This window comes from Morus notabilis, unplaced genomic scaffold (assembly GCF_000414095.1).
Source record: "Morus notabilis unplaced genomic scaffold, ASM41409v2 Scaffold843, whole genome shotgun sequence".
In the NCBI taxonomy this organism is placed as follows: domain Eukaryota; kingdom Viridiplantae; phylum Streptophyta; class Magnoliopsida; order Rosales; family Moraceae; genus Morus; species Morus notabilis.
The window spans coordinates 131,661-146,581 of record NW_010361268.1 but is presented as its reverse complement, the minus strand read 5'-3'; the positions used below and the strand labels follow the sequence as shown (position 1 = coordinate 146,581).

The 14,921-nt window shown below is 38.9% G+C and overlaps 2 protein-coding genes and 1 pseudogene across 2 annotated transcripts; 2 read left to right on the top strand and 1 right to left on the bottom strand.

The window, feature by feature from the left end:
* Positions 1–3,456: 3,456 nt before the first annotated feature.
* On the bottom strand, positions 3,457–7,700 carry LOC21408371 (annotated as a pseudogene).
* Positions 7,701–7,831: 131 nt separating this feature from the next.
* LOC21408370 (pentatricopeptide repeat-containing protein At1g80550, mitochondrial) lies at positions 7,832–11,347 on the top strand. Its single transcript, XM_010098837.2, has 2 exons — positions 7,832–9,396; positions 11,049–11,347. The coding sequence occupies exon 1, from the start codon at positions 7,864–7,866 to the stop codon at positions 9,190–9,192; it is 1,329 nt and encodes a 442-aa protein (XP_010097139.1). The 5' UTR covers positions 7,832–7,863; the 3' UTR covers positions 9,193–9,396; positions 11,049–11,347.
* Positions 11,348–11,967: 620 nt separating this feature from the next.
* On the top strand, positions 11,968–13,718 carry LOC21408369 (putative UPF0481 protein At3g02645). Its single transcript, XM_010098836.2, has one exon. The coding sequence runs from the start codon at positions 12,009–12,011 to the stop codon at positions 13,701–13,703; it is 1,695 nt and encodes a 564-aa protein (XP_010097138.1). The 5' UTR covers positions 11,968–12,008; the 3' UTR covers positions 13,704–13,718.
* The last annotated feature ends 1,203 nt before the right edge of the window (positions 13,719–14,921 follow it).

The following is a 14,921-nucleotide window of genomic DNA, read 5'->3' as shown; positions in this document are numbered from 1 at the left end:
GGCGGCCATTCGTTTGTTGGAGTGCTTTTAAGACGCATTTGTTTCAATGTTTTCAACCAGCAAAGGGAAACTGTTCTGTTGCGAAGGTTGAAGCCATGGTTCAAAACGTGGAGCAACTTCTAAAGAGGCTGGAGGTGAGATTTGGAGCGGCGACGGCGTCGACCTTAGCAGCAGATCGACGTCAAGAGTTATCAGATTGCAAGATGAACGACGATCTGGAGTCGAAATCTAGGTTTTCATATCCTAGAGTTTCAAATCTTGGGGTTTTTGGAGGTTCGCGACCAAATCTAGAAGACCGAATTTGACGAGGGACGCTAGAGGAAACGCGAACAGAACCCGATGAACACCGCCAACGATCAATGCCATATGAGCTGCGAACTGGTATGTGTAATGATCTGCGATTAGATCTGAGTGGGCAACAACTCAAAAAGCTGAATTCGTGTCTATGTTCACCAGCAGAAGGGGAAAACGACGATCCGATGATTGACCCAAAAGATTTGCCTGGAGTTTCGATGGAATCAAGCACTGTCAGCGATGAGATTCACGATTCCGGTGTACTTGGGGCTAGTTCTGACGCCATGAAAGCTGGGATTTGCAATTCCGACGCGATTAAGATCAATTATGGCGATTTGGGGGCTGGGTCTCTCGATGGGAGGGCTGGGACTTGGAATCCAAGGGTCATGAGGGATGATTACGGAGCAATTAGGATTGGGTCTTGGAATTCCAGCATGACAGAGGCTGGGTCATGGATATGCAACATGAGTTCCAACAAGATTTGGGCTGGGTTCCGAAATACCAGCTGGATTTGGACTGGGTGCCATGATTCTGGCGTGATTGGGGCTGATTTCCGCACAATTGGGGCTAGGCTTCGTGATTGTGGTGCGATTAGGGCATATTCCGGCGAGCCAAGGATAGGGTTTCTCAAATCCGGCGTGATTTGGGTTGGTTCCGATGTCGTTAAAGTTGGGTTGCACACTTCCAACGCGATTAAGGACAATTCCAGTGACATTTGGACTAGGTCTTCTTATTTTGGTCCGATTGGGATTGGATCTACAAAGAGTGGGGTGGTAGAACGGGGGTTGAAAGGAATTGGAATTGGAAATTTCACAAAGGGCAGACTTGGAATTGTTGCTACCTTTGACGTTCCAAGGTTCACGTGCATTAAAATGGGAAGAAGATGACATCATTCAAGTGCAATTACCTAATTAACACCTTGAGGACAAGGTGTTTTTTCTGGGGGAGTAATGATAGGACTCATTAATGATGGTCCTGGATAGTTAGTTTGATAGTAGAAGTTGTTATATTGTAGTAATAGCTGTCAACAGTTTGTTATAAGGGTATTATATTACTAGGTGTTAGCAGTTTATTAAAAGAGTATTAGTACAATTTGTTAGAGGGGTATTAGTAATATAAAAAGAGGTACTAGCATTTGGGGGGATTAGGGAATTGATTAGAGTAAACTGAAAAAACTCTTGGGAGAGCTAGCAGACCTCTCAAAAGTCTACAAATATATCTTGTAATCAAGTCTAGTTCTTGTTTTCAATAATAATCTTTTCTTGGTTCTTATCAGGATGGGTGGTGTTGGCGGCCGCAAGTTTGCACAATACTCGGGAGCCTTCGATTGCTGAATTGGAAGCTGTTCAGTTCGCTTTAAGGACATCTGTAAATGCTAAGTTCTCATCAATTGTTGTTGAAAGTGACTCGGCCATTACCATTAAGAGTCTTTCAGGCTCCTTAGAAGATTGTTCGTGGATCATTAAAAACATCAAAGTAGACTGTGACTACCTCAAGCGGGCCTTTAATTATATTGACTTCTTTTGGATCGGTAGAAGGGCTAACTTTGCGAGCCAAAATTTGGTGCAGTGGGTGTTGTTAAGTCTTCTGTCAGGAGTTATTCCCTTGGCAAACATTCCTATTGATGTACTAAATGACTATGAGGAGTGTGTTATAACTATTTAGTAGAACTCATCCTCAAAAGCTAACTTGTAGGGAGAGAATGCCCAAGTGGTTATAAACCCACATGTTAAGCTCGTACTTTAACAATATGAGACTCAACCAGGATCCTAACATACCACTACGCTTCCGACACCGATGTCCATGGCGGCCCACTCTGGATGGCCCACTCTGGCCTTTCCAGGTCACCCCTTCCGCAACGTGGGCTTGAGGAGGGACATGCTCTGATACCAATTGTTATAATCCTTGGGTAGAACTCATCTCCCAAAACTGGCTTATAAGAAGAGGGTGCCCAAGTGGTTATAAACCCATATGCTAAACTCATACTTTAACAATGCGAAACTCAACCAGAATCTTAACAGAATGATTCTTCTTGAATGGGCCTCAGTAGTCGAGTTTGTAGTGTCTCTTTTAGTGTTTTTGTTGTGTTTTTTTTTTTGGTAAGTGACTTGACGGGCTTCTGTTAGTTGCTGTTAGTTGCCCTGGGTCTGTTTGGTTTGTTCGTGCTGTGTTTGTCCATTGTTGATGGTTTGTCCTTTGTTGGTGGTTTCTTCGTTTTCGGTGGAACGGAATATCTTTTTAGCAAAAAATAAAAATAAATAAATAAATTGTGAACAATCTAAAAAACATAGGTAAAGCAAGAGTGGAAATACTGAGCTTCATCAGTAGCTTTAGAAGGAAAAACAAGTATCGAACGAAGTCTTTTCTCCATTTATAAATTCATGGACGAAACAACAGTTTCTTGGTCTGGCATTACTCATCATGACACGTCTCTACGGCTAAAGTCTTAACATTAGCATTCTTCCGTCAAAAAAACTTTTAACATTCTCAAGCTACAACAATCCTCCCTTAATTGAAGGATTCTAAGGATTATTCAAGAAGCAGAAAACATAAATATTAATATGACACAACAGTTGGAAAGCGTCAAAACGAGAAATTAAGATTAGAGAACATTGAATCCAAAGAAAATGAAAAACTTCAAAACGGGAAAAAAGTTCGATAAAACAAATTCAAATTTGATGAAATCTAAAAAGGTGTCTTTAGCTGATCATCAAAGCTACTTCATTGTATAGAGAGCCTTAGACAAGGAAGAAATAAATAGTTGCGAACCATACTGATTCTTTGTTGGTGCTAATTTGGTTCATCAGGTCATACAGAAGCAGGTACTTGGGACTCTACTGACTTCAATACCTCTTCACCTAATTTCTTTGCATCCTACCAACTTCTGTATAAGCCAAAAGTCGTCGTTAATGGTCAATCAAGCAAAATATTAATTCAAACTATAAAATGTGCTAAAACATGTGCGGACAATATGCCTGCATTAGATGTTACGGTAAAAGAAATAACAACTAGATTTAAGGCTGAAACTAAGGCAATTAAAAAAGTATTTACACTGTCACTTCACAGAACTAAAACAGAGTATTTACGTATGTTTTACCATTCTAAAAACTTTATGGAAGACAAAGTGAGGAATAAATGGAAATTAGAAATCAACTTATGGTTCTAGATGAATATGTAACCTGTTCGGAAGCCCCTATTCAGTGTGTCCAGAACAGCAGCCTCAATTCTCTTAGCAGCACTCTCTTCTCATAGTCCATACTTCAATAGCATAGCAGCACTGAGCACTGTTGCTAATGGGTTTGCCTTATCCTGGAATAATCCATTGTATACATTAAAGACATGTAACTTCAGGAAAATAGGAAAAGAAAATACGATGCAAAAGGCAGACCAACCTGCCCAGCAATATCAGGAGCGGAGCCATGTGTAGGTTCAAAAAGTCCAGGTCCCTGTACCAAATGGATAATTTCAATTTAGAAATTTAAAAAAAAAAAAAAAAAACACGCAGACTCTCTCAGAACAAAACCCAAAAGGAACTGTTTTATATCTATCTGGCACAATAAAAGCTTAACAACTGGACAATATAAATCCTATGCCTTACCGATTCCCCAAGACTAGCAGATGGAAGCATCCCAATACTTCCAGTAATAATTGAAGCCTCATCAGAAAAGATGTCACCAAATATGTTGTTTGTTACAATTGTATCAAACTGCAATTATTTCATAGCAAAACATCAGAAGACTTATAACTCTAACCAAGCAAGCTTCAAAACAATAGAAAATGAAGAGAAGCATAACCCTGGGGAGTTTATAAAGCCAAAGCCAAACCTGTTTTGGATTGCAAACAAGCTGCATTGCAGCGTTATCAACATACATGTGTGAGAGTTCAACATCGGGATATTCCGAGGATATTTCCACAATACATTTCCTCCAAAACATGGAAGCCTAGAGAATCCATTGAATCAGATAAATTTCATGACAAATATGACAACATTTCAGATACAGCGTTAAAAATAACAACAGACAATAGAAATTTCACAATGAACACTTTGTATGTCATTTCAGAAAAGTAAAGAGTGTCAACCAAAAAAAGTACCTCCAACACATTTGCTTTGTCAACGGAGCAAAGTTTTCCCCGCCTCTTCCGGGCAGTCTCAAATGCAACATGGGCAATGCGCTCAATCTAACAAACAATTATTTGACATTAGACATCCATCTATGCCTAACTCAATACAGATTTGATAAAGCAAACCAAAAAAGAAAAAATAAAGTAAAAATAAAGCTATTTTGATCCCTTAAGCCATACACCACGGACATTCTAGCAAGGACCAGAAAAAATATTGGTCCAGGGAAAAATAAGAAGCCATAATAATAAATGTGAAATCAGACAGTCACCGGATGTGTGATGATAATTGTAAGGAAGATTGTGTCCTATCAGGAAAATCCCCACGAGTTTAGAACAGCGTAACTAGAGCACACATGCATCTTCTACCTCACCTCAGTATTGAATCCAATCTCCTCGCCATTTTAATTTTTTCCAGATCCCCTTGGCTTTCCAAAATATATACCTATTTTTATCAGAAACTAGATTGAAATAATCAATTGAAAGAAAGGAGAGAAATTAAAGAAGTAAAGCCAACACGTAATTGTCGGTTGAAAGATGTATGCTAACCTCCAGTGAGCTCTCTTACAACCATTACATCAACACCTTCCGCAACCTCTTTCTTCAAAGTCGAAGCGTCCACCAACTGAAAAGGTAAATGACAATGCATGCTAAGCCTCTTTCATCAGAACAAGTTTAAAATTAAAAGAAGCACAAAGATGTATGCTAAGCCTCTTTCATCAGAACAAGTTTCATCAAACAAAAATATTTGATGAAACTAAACATACTCTTGAGGTAGTTCCTTTTATTAGCGTTTTCCTCCTTTTTGGGTATAATAACCTGCAATATGGTGTTTTTTTTTTTTTCCTCGCAATCATTGATTACCAAGATAACCAGACAATTTTAAGAGCTTAAAACACCAAGGAAAAAACAATAGAGAGAAAACTGCACTAGACCCTTCTCTCACTAAATTCCCTTAGCAAGAGGGAAGGTATTTCACCTGTGGTAAAATGGTTGCCAGTCAAAAATTTGCAAAAACTTTATGGCCTTCTCTAATCTGAAGTAACCCGGTCTCGCGTTTCAGATGCTGTTCATTTTTGTCCCATTTATACCTTATGAATCAAGAAAATTAATAAAACCACACCATTCGCACATGAAAGAACACACAAATTCATAAGATAAAAAAAATCAGAAAGTGAAGAAAATTACCCTCCAATTGCTCCAAGAAGAACAGCATCAGATTGCTTCGCCACGGAAAGGTCTCCTCCGGTAAAGGGACGCCAGTCAAGTCCAAGGCAGGTGCACCCATGGGCATCTCTTGGAACCTAAATTCAATCCCTTATTTACATAAAACATACAATTAGGCATTAATTGTAGAAACATCTTAAAAAAAAAATTTTAAAAAAAAACCTAAACAGTTGTTTTGGGGCATTTTTCTATATGATGGGGATGGAATAAAAATCAGAGAATAATGTTGTGGGATGTGGTATAGTAGAATTGTATTTAATATTTCCTTTTAGGACTCATACCGGTGAGCACTAAATTAGTAATATCAAAGGCTTCATGTTACCAAATTAGCTATATAAAAGACTAGTGCTACTCCATAGTACAATGGTGCAATATGAAATATTGTGCTACATGATACAATTGTACCTAACAAGCTTTGTAAGCACTAGGGTTGCATTATAAAAAAATAATGGAGGGTGAGAATAAAGTTATTTAGCTCATGGGAAAGGGAAAGGTTTAGTATTATCGAGTGAGGCTAATAAAAGTCTTCTATCAAGTGCAGAGTGGTAAACAAAAGCCATTAAAGAAACTTAGCATGACAAAACAATAAGAGAGAGGGAGAGTAGAATTATGTAATTCATCTATATTGAATAGTGAGAGAGGAGAGTAGAATTCAACAACTATTTGAATGGTGACTGGTAAAACAATAAGTTGGCAACCATGGTGTTTGGAAAGCTATAAATAGAGGGGAGGACATGCTAAGAAGGCATGGCATTTGGAGCCTTAACAAGTTTCTAAAACATCATATACATTTTTGGAGGCTTCACAACTCTTGAGATTTCACAAACATTTTCTTAGATTTGACAAGCAATCCACAAGCATTCAAACTTTACATACAATCAGACAAGCCTTCAAGCAAGAAAACATGAAAATAACTTAAAATAATCTAAGGAGTTTACGTAGTCTAAAATAATTAAGAGACAGAAGTTTGCTCATACAAAACTGATTGGTAAACATGGAGTAACCATCCCCAATTATTGATTTAGACCACCATCGGTTGTGAGAATTACATCTTCCCCATACGATTTCATGACAATTGTTTCTGTAAATTGATTGTCTTTCGGTTCATGATTTAAATATTCATCCTTAATCTTCCAAGGTAAACACAGGTATTGTATGCTTGATATTTCATTTTCTCTGGTTTATTATACTAATGAGTGCCATATGTAAATTTATATTTATTTATATCTATATAAATCTTTATAATCTTATTTACAATACATTCTAGCATATGGCATGTGGTTATTCCCCACAATTTATATTTATTTATATCTATATAAATCTTTATGATCTTATTTACAATACATTCTAACATATGGCATGCGGATGTTCTCCACGAACCCGGGAACAACCGTCAAGAAATTATCAACTATGTTCAAGCATTGAGATAATGCATGAAAATAAAGATGCCAAATGCCAAGTTTTTCTGTGCCTCAACAAATAAAGGACTATAATGTTCGAGAAAAACACTGCAAAAATTTTGAAACTCCGTTTGGCTAACGAGAAAATGCAGAATGATGAACAGACACAAAAGGAAAATTAATGTCTGAGACTTTTACCACATTTCTGAGTAAAGCATAGCCTAAATTAAAACTTAGTTCTGTCTCTTGGTTCTTTTTATAGTCGATGAAAATGTAAAAATAAAAAGTAATAAAAAAATCTAAAAGTACTCGTTCCTCTTTTCTTTTTTCTTTTTTTTTTCCTAGGCTACCAAACAAAAGCAGAATATCACAATGGAATTCTGGAGAGAAACAGAGAGAGAGAGTGTGGGAGACCTTCGAGAGAGGCGGTAAGATTAAGAACGTTCTTAGCGACAGAGATAACCTCGGGGCCGATGCCATCGCCGGGCAGCAAAGTGATGGTGTAGCGCTACGATGGTGAGGCTGCGGAGCATCTGATCCTACTCGCCTTGGCGGCGGAGAATTTGGGCACGGAGTTTGGTAGGAAAACGGGTCTGAACGTCTTGGTGTTGAGTTGCAGACAAGCCGGCATTGATGGTTGAACGTCTCGGGTCTGGAAGTGGTATTTTGACAAAACACCTTTTAGTTATTCTTCCCTAAATTAACTTACGTCAAACGACAGGAAATAGAACATCCTCAAATTAATAAACAAACGACAACAAGCCATAAACGACCTTTTAAGTATTCCTAAGCAGAAACACGAGAGAGAGAGAGAGACGAAGAAATGGCTTCTTCCCTAACCTCGAGATGCCTCAGAAGCCTACTTCTTCTCCCTCGCACCCAAACCCTCCTCGTCTCCTCTGCAACTCAGTCCTTCTCCACCAACCCACAAAAACCCCCCCAATCCGACTCTCTCCAATTCAATTCCGACACTGTCACGGAAACTCTTACCTCGTACTGCAACGATTGGCAACGCGCCTTCGAGTTCTTCACGTGGGTCGAGACCAACTGCCGCTTCCTACACACCACCGACACCTACAACCGAATGCTCGACATCCTCGGCAAATTCTTTGAGTTCGATCTCTCCTGGGACTTAATCCACCGAATGAACCAAAACCCAGTTTCCGTCCCGAGCCACGCCACGTTTCGCGTCATGTTCCACCGTTACGCCGCGGCTCATCTCGTGAAAGAAGCCGTCGAGGCTTATAATCGGTCGGAGGAGTTCGGTTTGAAGGACGAGACGACGTATTCTAATCTTATTGACGCGCTTTGTGATCAGAAGCACGTTATTGAGGCGCAAGATTTGTGCTTTTGGAATGGCAAGGAATTGGGGTTCGAAAAGAGTACGAAGATTTATAATATGATTCTTCGTGGGTGGTCTAGAGTGGGGTGGTGGAGTAAGTGTGGGGACTTTTGGGAGGAGATGGATAGGAGAGGTTTGGAAAAGGATTTGCATACGTATTCTATATATATGGATATATTGTGCAAGAGTGGGAAGCCATGGAAGGCTGTGAAATTGTATAAGGAGATGAAGAAGAAAAGGATCAAATTGGATGTGGTGGCGTATAACACCATTGTTCGAGCGGTTGGTCTCTCCGAAGGCGTCGATTTTTCGATGCGGGTGCTTAGAGAGATGAGGGAGCTGGGTTGTCAGCCCAATGTGGTAACTTACAACACACTCATAAAGCTTTTGTGTGAAAATGGGAGATACAGGGAAGCCTCGAAGGTGCTCGATAAAATGCCTGAGTGGGGTTGTTCGCCGGATGTGATTACTTATCATTGCTTTTTCGGGTCTATGGAGAAGCCGAAAGAGATTCTTAGACTGTTTGATAGGATGATTGATAGTGGTATTAGGCCGAGGACGGACACTTATGTGATGCTTATGAGGAAGTTTGGGAGATGGGGGTTTCTTCGGCCAGTTCTTGTTGTGTGGAAAAAGATGGAGGAACTCGGGTGCAGTCCGAATGATGCCGCTTACAATGCTCTGATTGATGCTCTGATTGATAAGGGGATGTTAGACATGGCTAGAAAGTATGACGAAGAGATGTTGGCAAAGGGTCTTTCACCCAAGCCAAGGGCGGAGTTGGGGACAAGACTGGTAACTGATGAATGATCGAATGATGAGTAATGACATTTTTTAGAGGGATGGTTGAGGAATACATAGGCAGGTTGCTAGAAGATTGCACGGCTTCAACCTCAGACTATTGGAGCCAAGAGTATAGAAGCTAACATGTGGCATCTGAAATTAGGGGCTTATGGATTCATGTTTACAATGAGAACATGTTAAGGGCGTATTTGAAGAGAAATTCGATGCCAGGTATGACGTTCAAACTCTTTCAAACAACATGTTTGTTTTGTTTATTAAAACCTGATTGGAAATTCTGACTGGAATTTCTTCTAAACGTGAAAACCTGTGACAAGGATGAGATTCATAGTTGTATGATTGAGCTAGTTAAAGTTTACTTTTAATTCATTTCCAGCCTTCTTTCAATTTAAGAAAATTTAGAAAGGCAATGGAAGTGTTGAGTTGTTGGGGTTGAACCACAGAGAGAAAGTACCCAGAAACGAAGGGAGAGGTTGTACCTTGGCCATGGAGCTGGGTTTGGAGCTGATAACTCTCGCTATGTAATACTTATGAGAATATGTTTGATACGAAAATTCCAAATTAAGACTAGATTCTTCAAGTGTTTTGTGAGTTTGTGTTTTGGTTCATTTTGTTCTGCTACCTAAGGTTGGGTTACGGCATTTTTATGTGTCCTTGGAAATACACTGCGGAAGAATTTGAAGCTTGTAAGTCTTTGTTTTCCCTGTAAACAACCTTGGTCACGCTCATGTCAGGGGCTCCCTTCATCTGTTGGAATTTGTATGTGCAGTTTTACATTTCTTAGTAGTCAATTGATGTCGAACAATGAGAACTACACCAGTTAATTGTCAAAAAGAAGAAAAAAAAAAGAGAGTAATTTAGGGACTGCTGTAAATCTTTTACATTTAAATGCTCTGTCATCTATGTGGTACTTATGTGTTTATTAGCTCAAGTAAGAATTACAAAACTGAACTAATATTACAAGCTGCAGACAGTCCAAACACTGTGATTTCATTTGATTGTCTATGGATCAAATGCTTTTGTTACTTTATTTTGATGATTTTATTTTATTTTATATTTTGGTAGTGGATCAATCAGGGTGCGTGGAAGAAGGTTATAGAAATAGCAAGCAGCCTATTTGTCATGAGGGAGAGAGAGAGAGAGAGAGAGAAAAAAAAAAAAAAAAGGCATATAACTTAGGTGAGGAGAAAGTGAGGAATGGAAGGACCTTTCTCGTATTGTGTTTGGCATGGATTCTCTCTTTTAATCCCTTCATATAAAGAGAGATTTAAATTAAGGTTTTATGAAGGATTTAAATCATTCATCCAATCTATTCTGTCCACTCTTCTGATTTCTCTCCTACCAAATAACCATAGATCTCAAAATACTTTAACTAATCCCCTCATCCCTCTCTCTCCTTTCACTTTTCTCTCCTACCAAACAAGCATAATGTTTCTGTTGGTTTGTCTCATGAGGTTTCTGTCATAAAACAGGTATTTCAGATCACCTTTGGGAGGTATTAAATCAACTGCTGATATATTTTAAGGAATTTCTAGACTAGCTAAGTATTCATTTAGCAGAACAACAGAAAGTCTTGTTACTAAACAAACGACTCCTCCCTTGTTCAAACTTCAACATAGGTTCAGGATACTCTGATGATAAATTGTGTATCAAGGAAGGTGTAAAGACTCAACATGTATTTCATGTTTTAAAATCAACGTGCATATTTGATCCTCTATGACCTGGGACAAAAAATGAGATTGTCAGGTACCATGGTCTTTGTACGAGACTATCTTATTTTCTAGTAAAAGCAATTGAGCTTCCAGTAACAGTGCTGGAATTCATGCTAACTGACATTCGTCGATCTTTTTTGCACGTGATATGAGGTCAAAACCTAAGAACCGAGGTTTTTCGGATGGCCGCTCGTATTTTTCAAGTAGGGTAGGGGAGGCTCGGTTGATGAGAATCTGAATGCTTATGTAAAGGACGAGCACCGAACAAAGATGCAGTCATCACTCCGGAAGGCCCTCTAAGAAAAAGAAAAAAGGAGCAACCGAAACCAAAGGCAAAAAAGAGACTGTAGGCTAAGAATAATCTAGCATTTATTTTATTTGCTTTGCTTTGTCTTGCCTATACGCCAACCCACTATTCCCTCCACCGAGTTGAACACCAAGACCCCATTTAAGCGGACACCAGACATATATTTATTTATTACCCGCGCCTCCTGAACCCAAGCCCGCTCCATCTCATCCCATGTGGTTTGACATAATGATCATTGGTCTGAACAGATTGAATTTTTGTCTCAAAACTTCCTATTACTTTACATTATATGTTAACCTCCATTTAAATCGTGTAAAAATGTCTTTATATGATGTCAACAATTATCGCTTTCAAAGCAAGTGCCAAAGTTAGGCGGTCGTTTTCAGAGTTGCCTTTGTGTTAAATGGAAGAAAACAAAATAGGGAATCATAAACTTAAATTTGAACCAAATTAAGTGGATCTGTGGCTGGATTATCATCATCTTAAGTATGTAATTGATGTTAGGCAAATTTATATAAAGAGTTCTTTTCCCCAATTGTTACATGAAAATCACATTTATTACAGTAGATTAAGCTGAGTCATAAATGTGAAAGATATACGCGTATAAAATTAACACCACTATGCTTTATTTAGAAGTAAAATATTAACCATGAGAAACGCATTGACCTTTTTTAATACAAAAGGCAACCCAATTAAAGTAGATTAATGATGCTACTGTCTACTAAATTTTTACCAATAAAAAGCCATGATCTTCTAACTGCCCCACAACTCAATACACCAAAAACTTCCCCCTAAGGTCAATAAACATGTCCTCAATCCAACACTCAGCATCCTCCAAATCCAACTCAAGCTTCGACGAGCTCCGATGGGTTACTCAAATCCGCCGAACGCTTGAAGAAGAGCTCGAGGACGACAGCGAAGTCCCAGTGAGCATTTTCAACGTGCCCAAAATCCTAATGGCTAGTGATCTGGATTCCTACACCCCACAAGAAGTGGCGATTGGCCCTTACCACTTTTGGCGCCCGGAGCTCTATGAAATGGAGAGGTACAAATTAACGGCAGCCAAAAGGGCCCAAAAGCACCTAAAGAACCTCAAGTTCCAAGATCTTGTTCAACAGTTGACAAAGCATGAGCACAGGATTAGGGCATGTTACCACAAGTACTTGGACGTGAACGGCGAAACGCTCGCTTGGATGATGGCCATGGACGCCTCATTCTTGCTTGAGTTCCTCCAAGTTTATGCCAATCTTAATGAAGAAAAAGTCCTGAGGAGACTCTCCTCCAGGATGTCACACTTGGTTGACTACGCCCGGAGAAAATCAGCCCACAACACCATCCTAAGGGACATAGTCATGCTTGAGAACCAAATCCCACTTTTCGTTTTGATAAAAATGTTGGAATTCCAATTCTCATCTCTTGAAGCCGCCAACGACATGTTGCTTTCCATGCTTTCAGGATTCTCCCAAGAGCTTTCTCCTTTCAAGATGATGGATGTTGATCCTCACACACCAAATACACTCCTAGTCTCGGATTTTGCTCACTTGTTGGACTTCTTGTACCAAATGATCACCCCGAAAATCGAAGCACACGCCGATGAAATCATTGATGTCGTAGAAGACGGAGAAGGCAATAAAGAAAGCTCTTTTGGCAACTCAAATTCCGTCAAACAACTCCTCCATACTATATGGAAGGTGCTCTCCAAGCTGAACAAAGGTCCAATGCGTCTTCTCAAAAGAATACTCTTCTCTAGACCTCTAAAAGTATTCCTCAAACTTCCCTGGACAATCCTCTCCAACCTTCCCGGCTTGAGAATGCTCAAAGCCCCCACTGAAATGTTCTTCTCGCAAGCCAACAAAGAGGAAGCCAAACCAGAAAACGACAACTCTTCCAACAAAACGACAATCAACAAGCCACCACTTATAGAAGAAATCACAATCCCATCCGTGACTGAACTCTCCAAATCCGGCGTCCGTTTCTCCCCCACAAATGGTAGCCTCTCAACCATCACTTTTGACCCCAAAACAGTCATTTTTTACCTCCCAACCATTAGCCTAGACGTAAACACAGAGGCCATTTTGAGAAACTTGATCGCCTACGAAGCATCAAACGCATATGGGCCGTTAGTTTTCACCCGTTACACTGAGTTGATGAACGGGATTATCGACACCGAGGATGACGTGAAGCTGCTTAGAGAGAGAGGCGTTATTTTGAACCGTTTGAAGAGTGATGAAGAGGTGGCCAACCTTTGGAACGGGATGAGCAAGTCGATTAGATTGACCAAAGTGCCCTTCTTGGATAAGGTGATTGAAGATGTCAACACGTATCATAACGGGAGGTGGAAGGTCAAATTCGGAAAGTTCATGAAGCTTTACGTTTTTGGCTCGTGGCGGTTTCTCACTTTGTTGGCTGCTGTTCTGATGTTGCTTTTGATGGGTTTGCAAGCGTTTTGCTCAGTTTATACATGTGCACGTATATTCCATGTCAGTACCGATGATAATTAGAGTTATATATATAACACGTTTTCTGTATAATTAGAGATCAGATTCTCTGCCAATTTATGAGACATTTGCTTGACAACATTGGATTGGGTTTGGTTTTTGTGTGTGTGTGTTTTTTTTTCCTTGTCTGACTATTTTCCATCGACATTTTTTGTTTCACGATTATATGCACAAGTGGGGGTTTTTTTTTAAAAAAAAGATACTGTAATGATGACATGCAAGATTGTATATGTTAACTAGCTAGTATTATAATTTCTTTAGATTCCTTTGGGTGTATAGCAATTAACATGCAGTTGTTCCGCAAACGAGCAGTACAGTGTCTTCTTCTGCCTGGCTTTGGTAGGGATGATAATCGGGTTGTATCCGAATTCGAATTGGGTCATCCTTCCATCCTTGTCACCCATCTCCGTTAAAAGGAGGGCGGTTGATCCGAAGCCGGAAATTTTTATGAGGGAGCTCTAATAATTGCAATAAGAATTTAAAGGGTATGAAATTGAATTTTTCTTTTTTTTTGGGGGGGGCGGGGTGGGCTTTCTAAAGATATTCTTATGTAAATATAGAGAAAGAAAACAGAAAGTAAAAATTACACAATATGACTTATTGAATTGAAATGTGGCTGACTCTTAGACTCGTTCATTTCACCGATTTGAGTTTTTAATTTGAGTTGAGATGTTATATTTTCTGAGAGCTTTTCATTATAGTAAAAAAAGTTAGATGTAACATTTTCTGAGAGCTTTTTACTGTTTCTTTCACACGTTTAGTTTATTTTTTAAAATACATTTTGTTGAGTAAAAATATTTATTAATGTTGAAATAATATTTCACACACAACATAATTTCACCTATCCTATGATTTAATTAGCATAGAAATTTATTATTTTTAGTTCGACCCATTTAAGATTATAATAATAACTTCTTAATTACAATCCCTTGGTACAAGAGAAAACATTTTGGTTCCAATTAAAACAGTAAATTCTATTTTTTTGTGAATTTAGGAAATTTGGGTTGATTTAAAATTGCAGCTGAACTCAGTGAATTTTATCAAGTTGCCTACATACCCCGTTAAGCGATCAAGCCACTTGTAGTTTGAATTTTGGGTTTGAGAATTTTGGATAATTCCTCGGTATATGACCTTATGAGGAATTGACGCACTTTGAAATTTGATTTAGTTTTGTTTTGATTTTGTGTATTATGAGGATTTTTATGATTGAATTTGATCTTG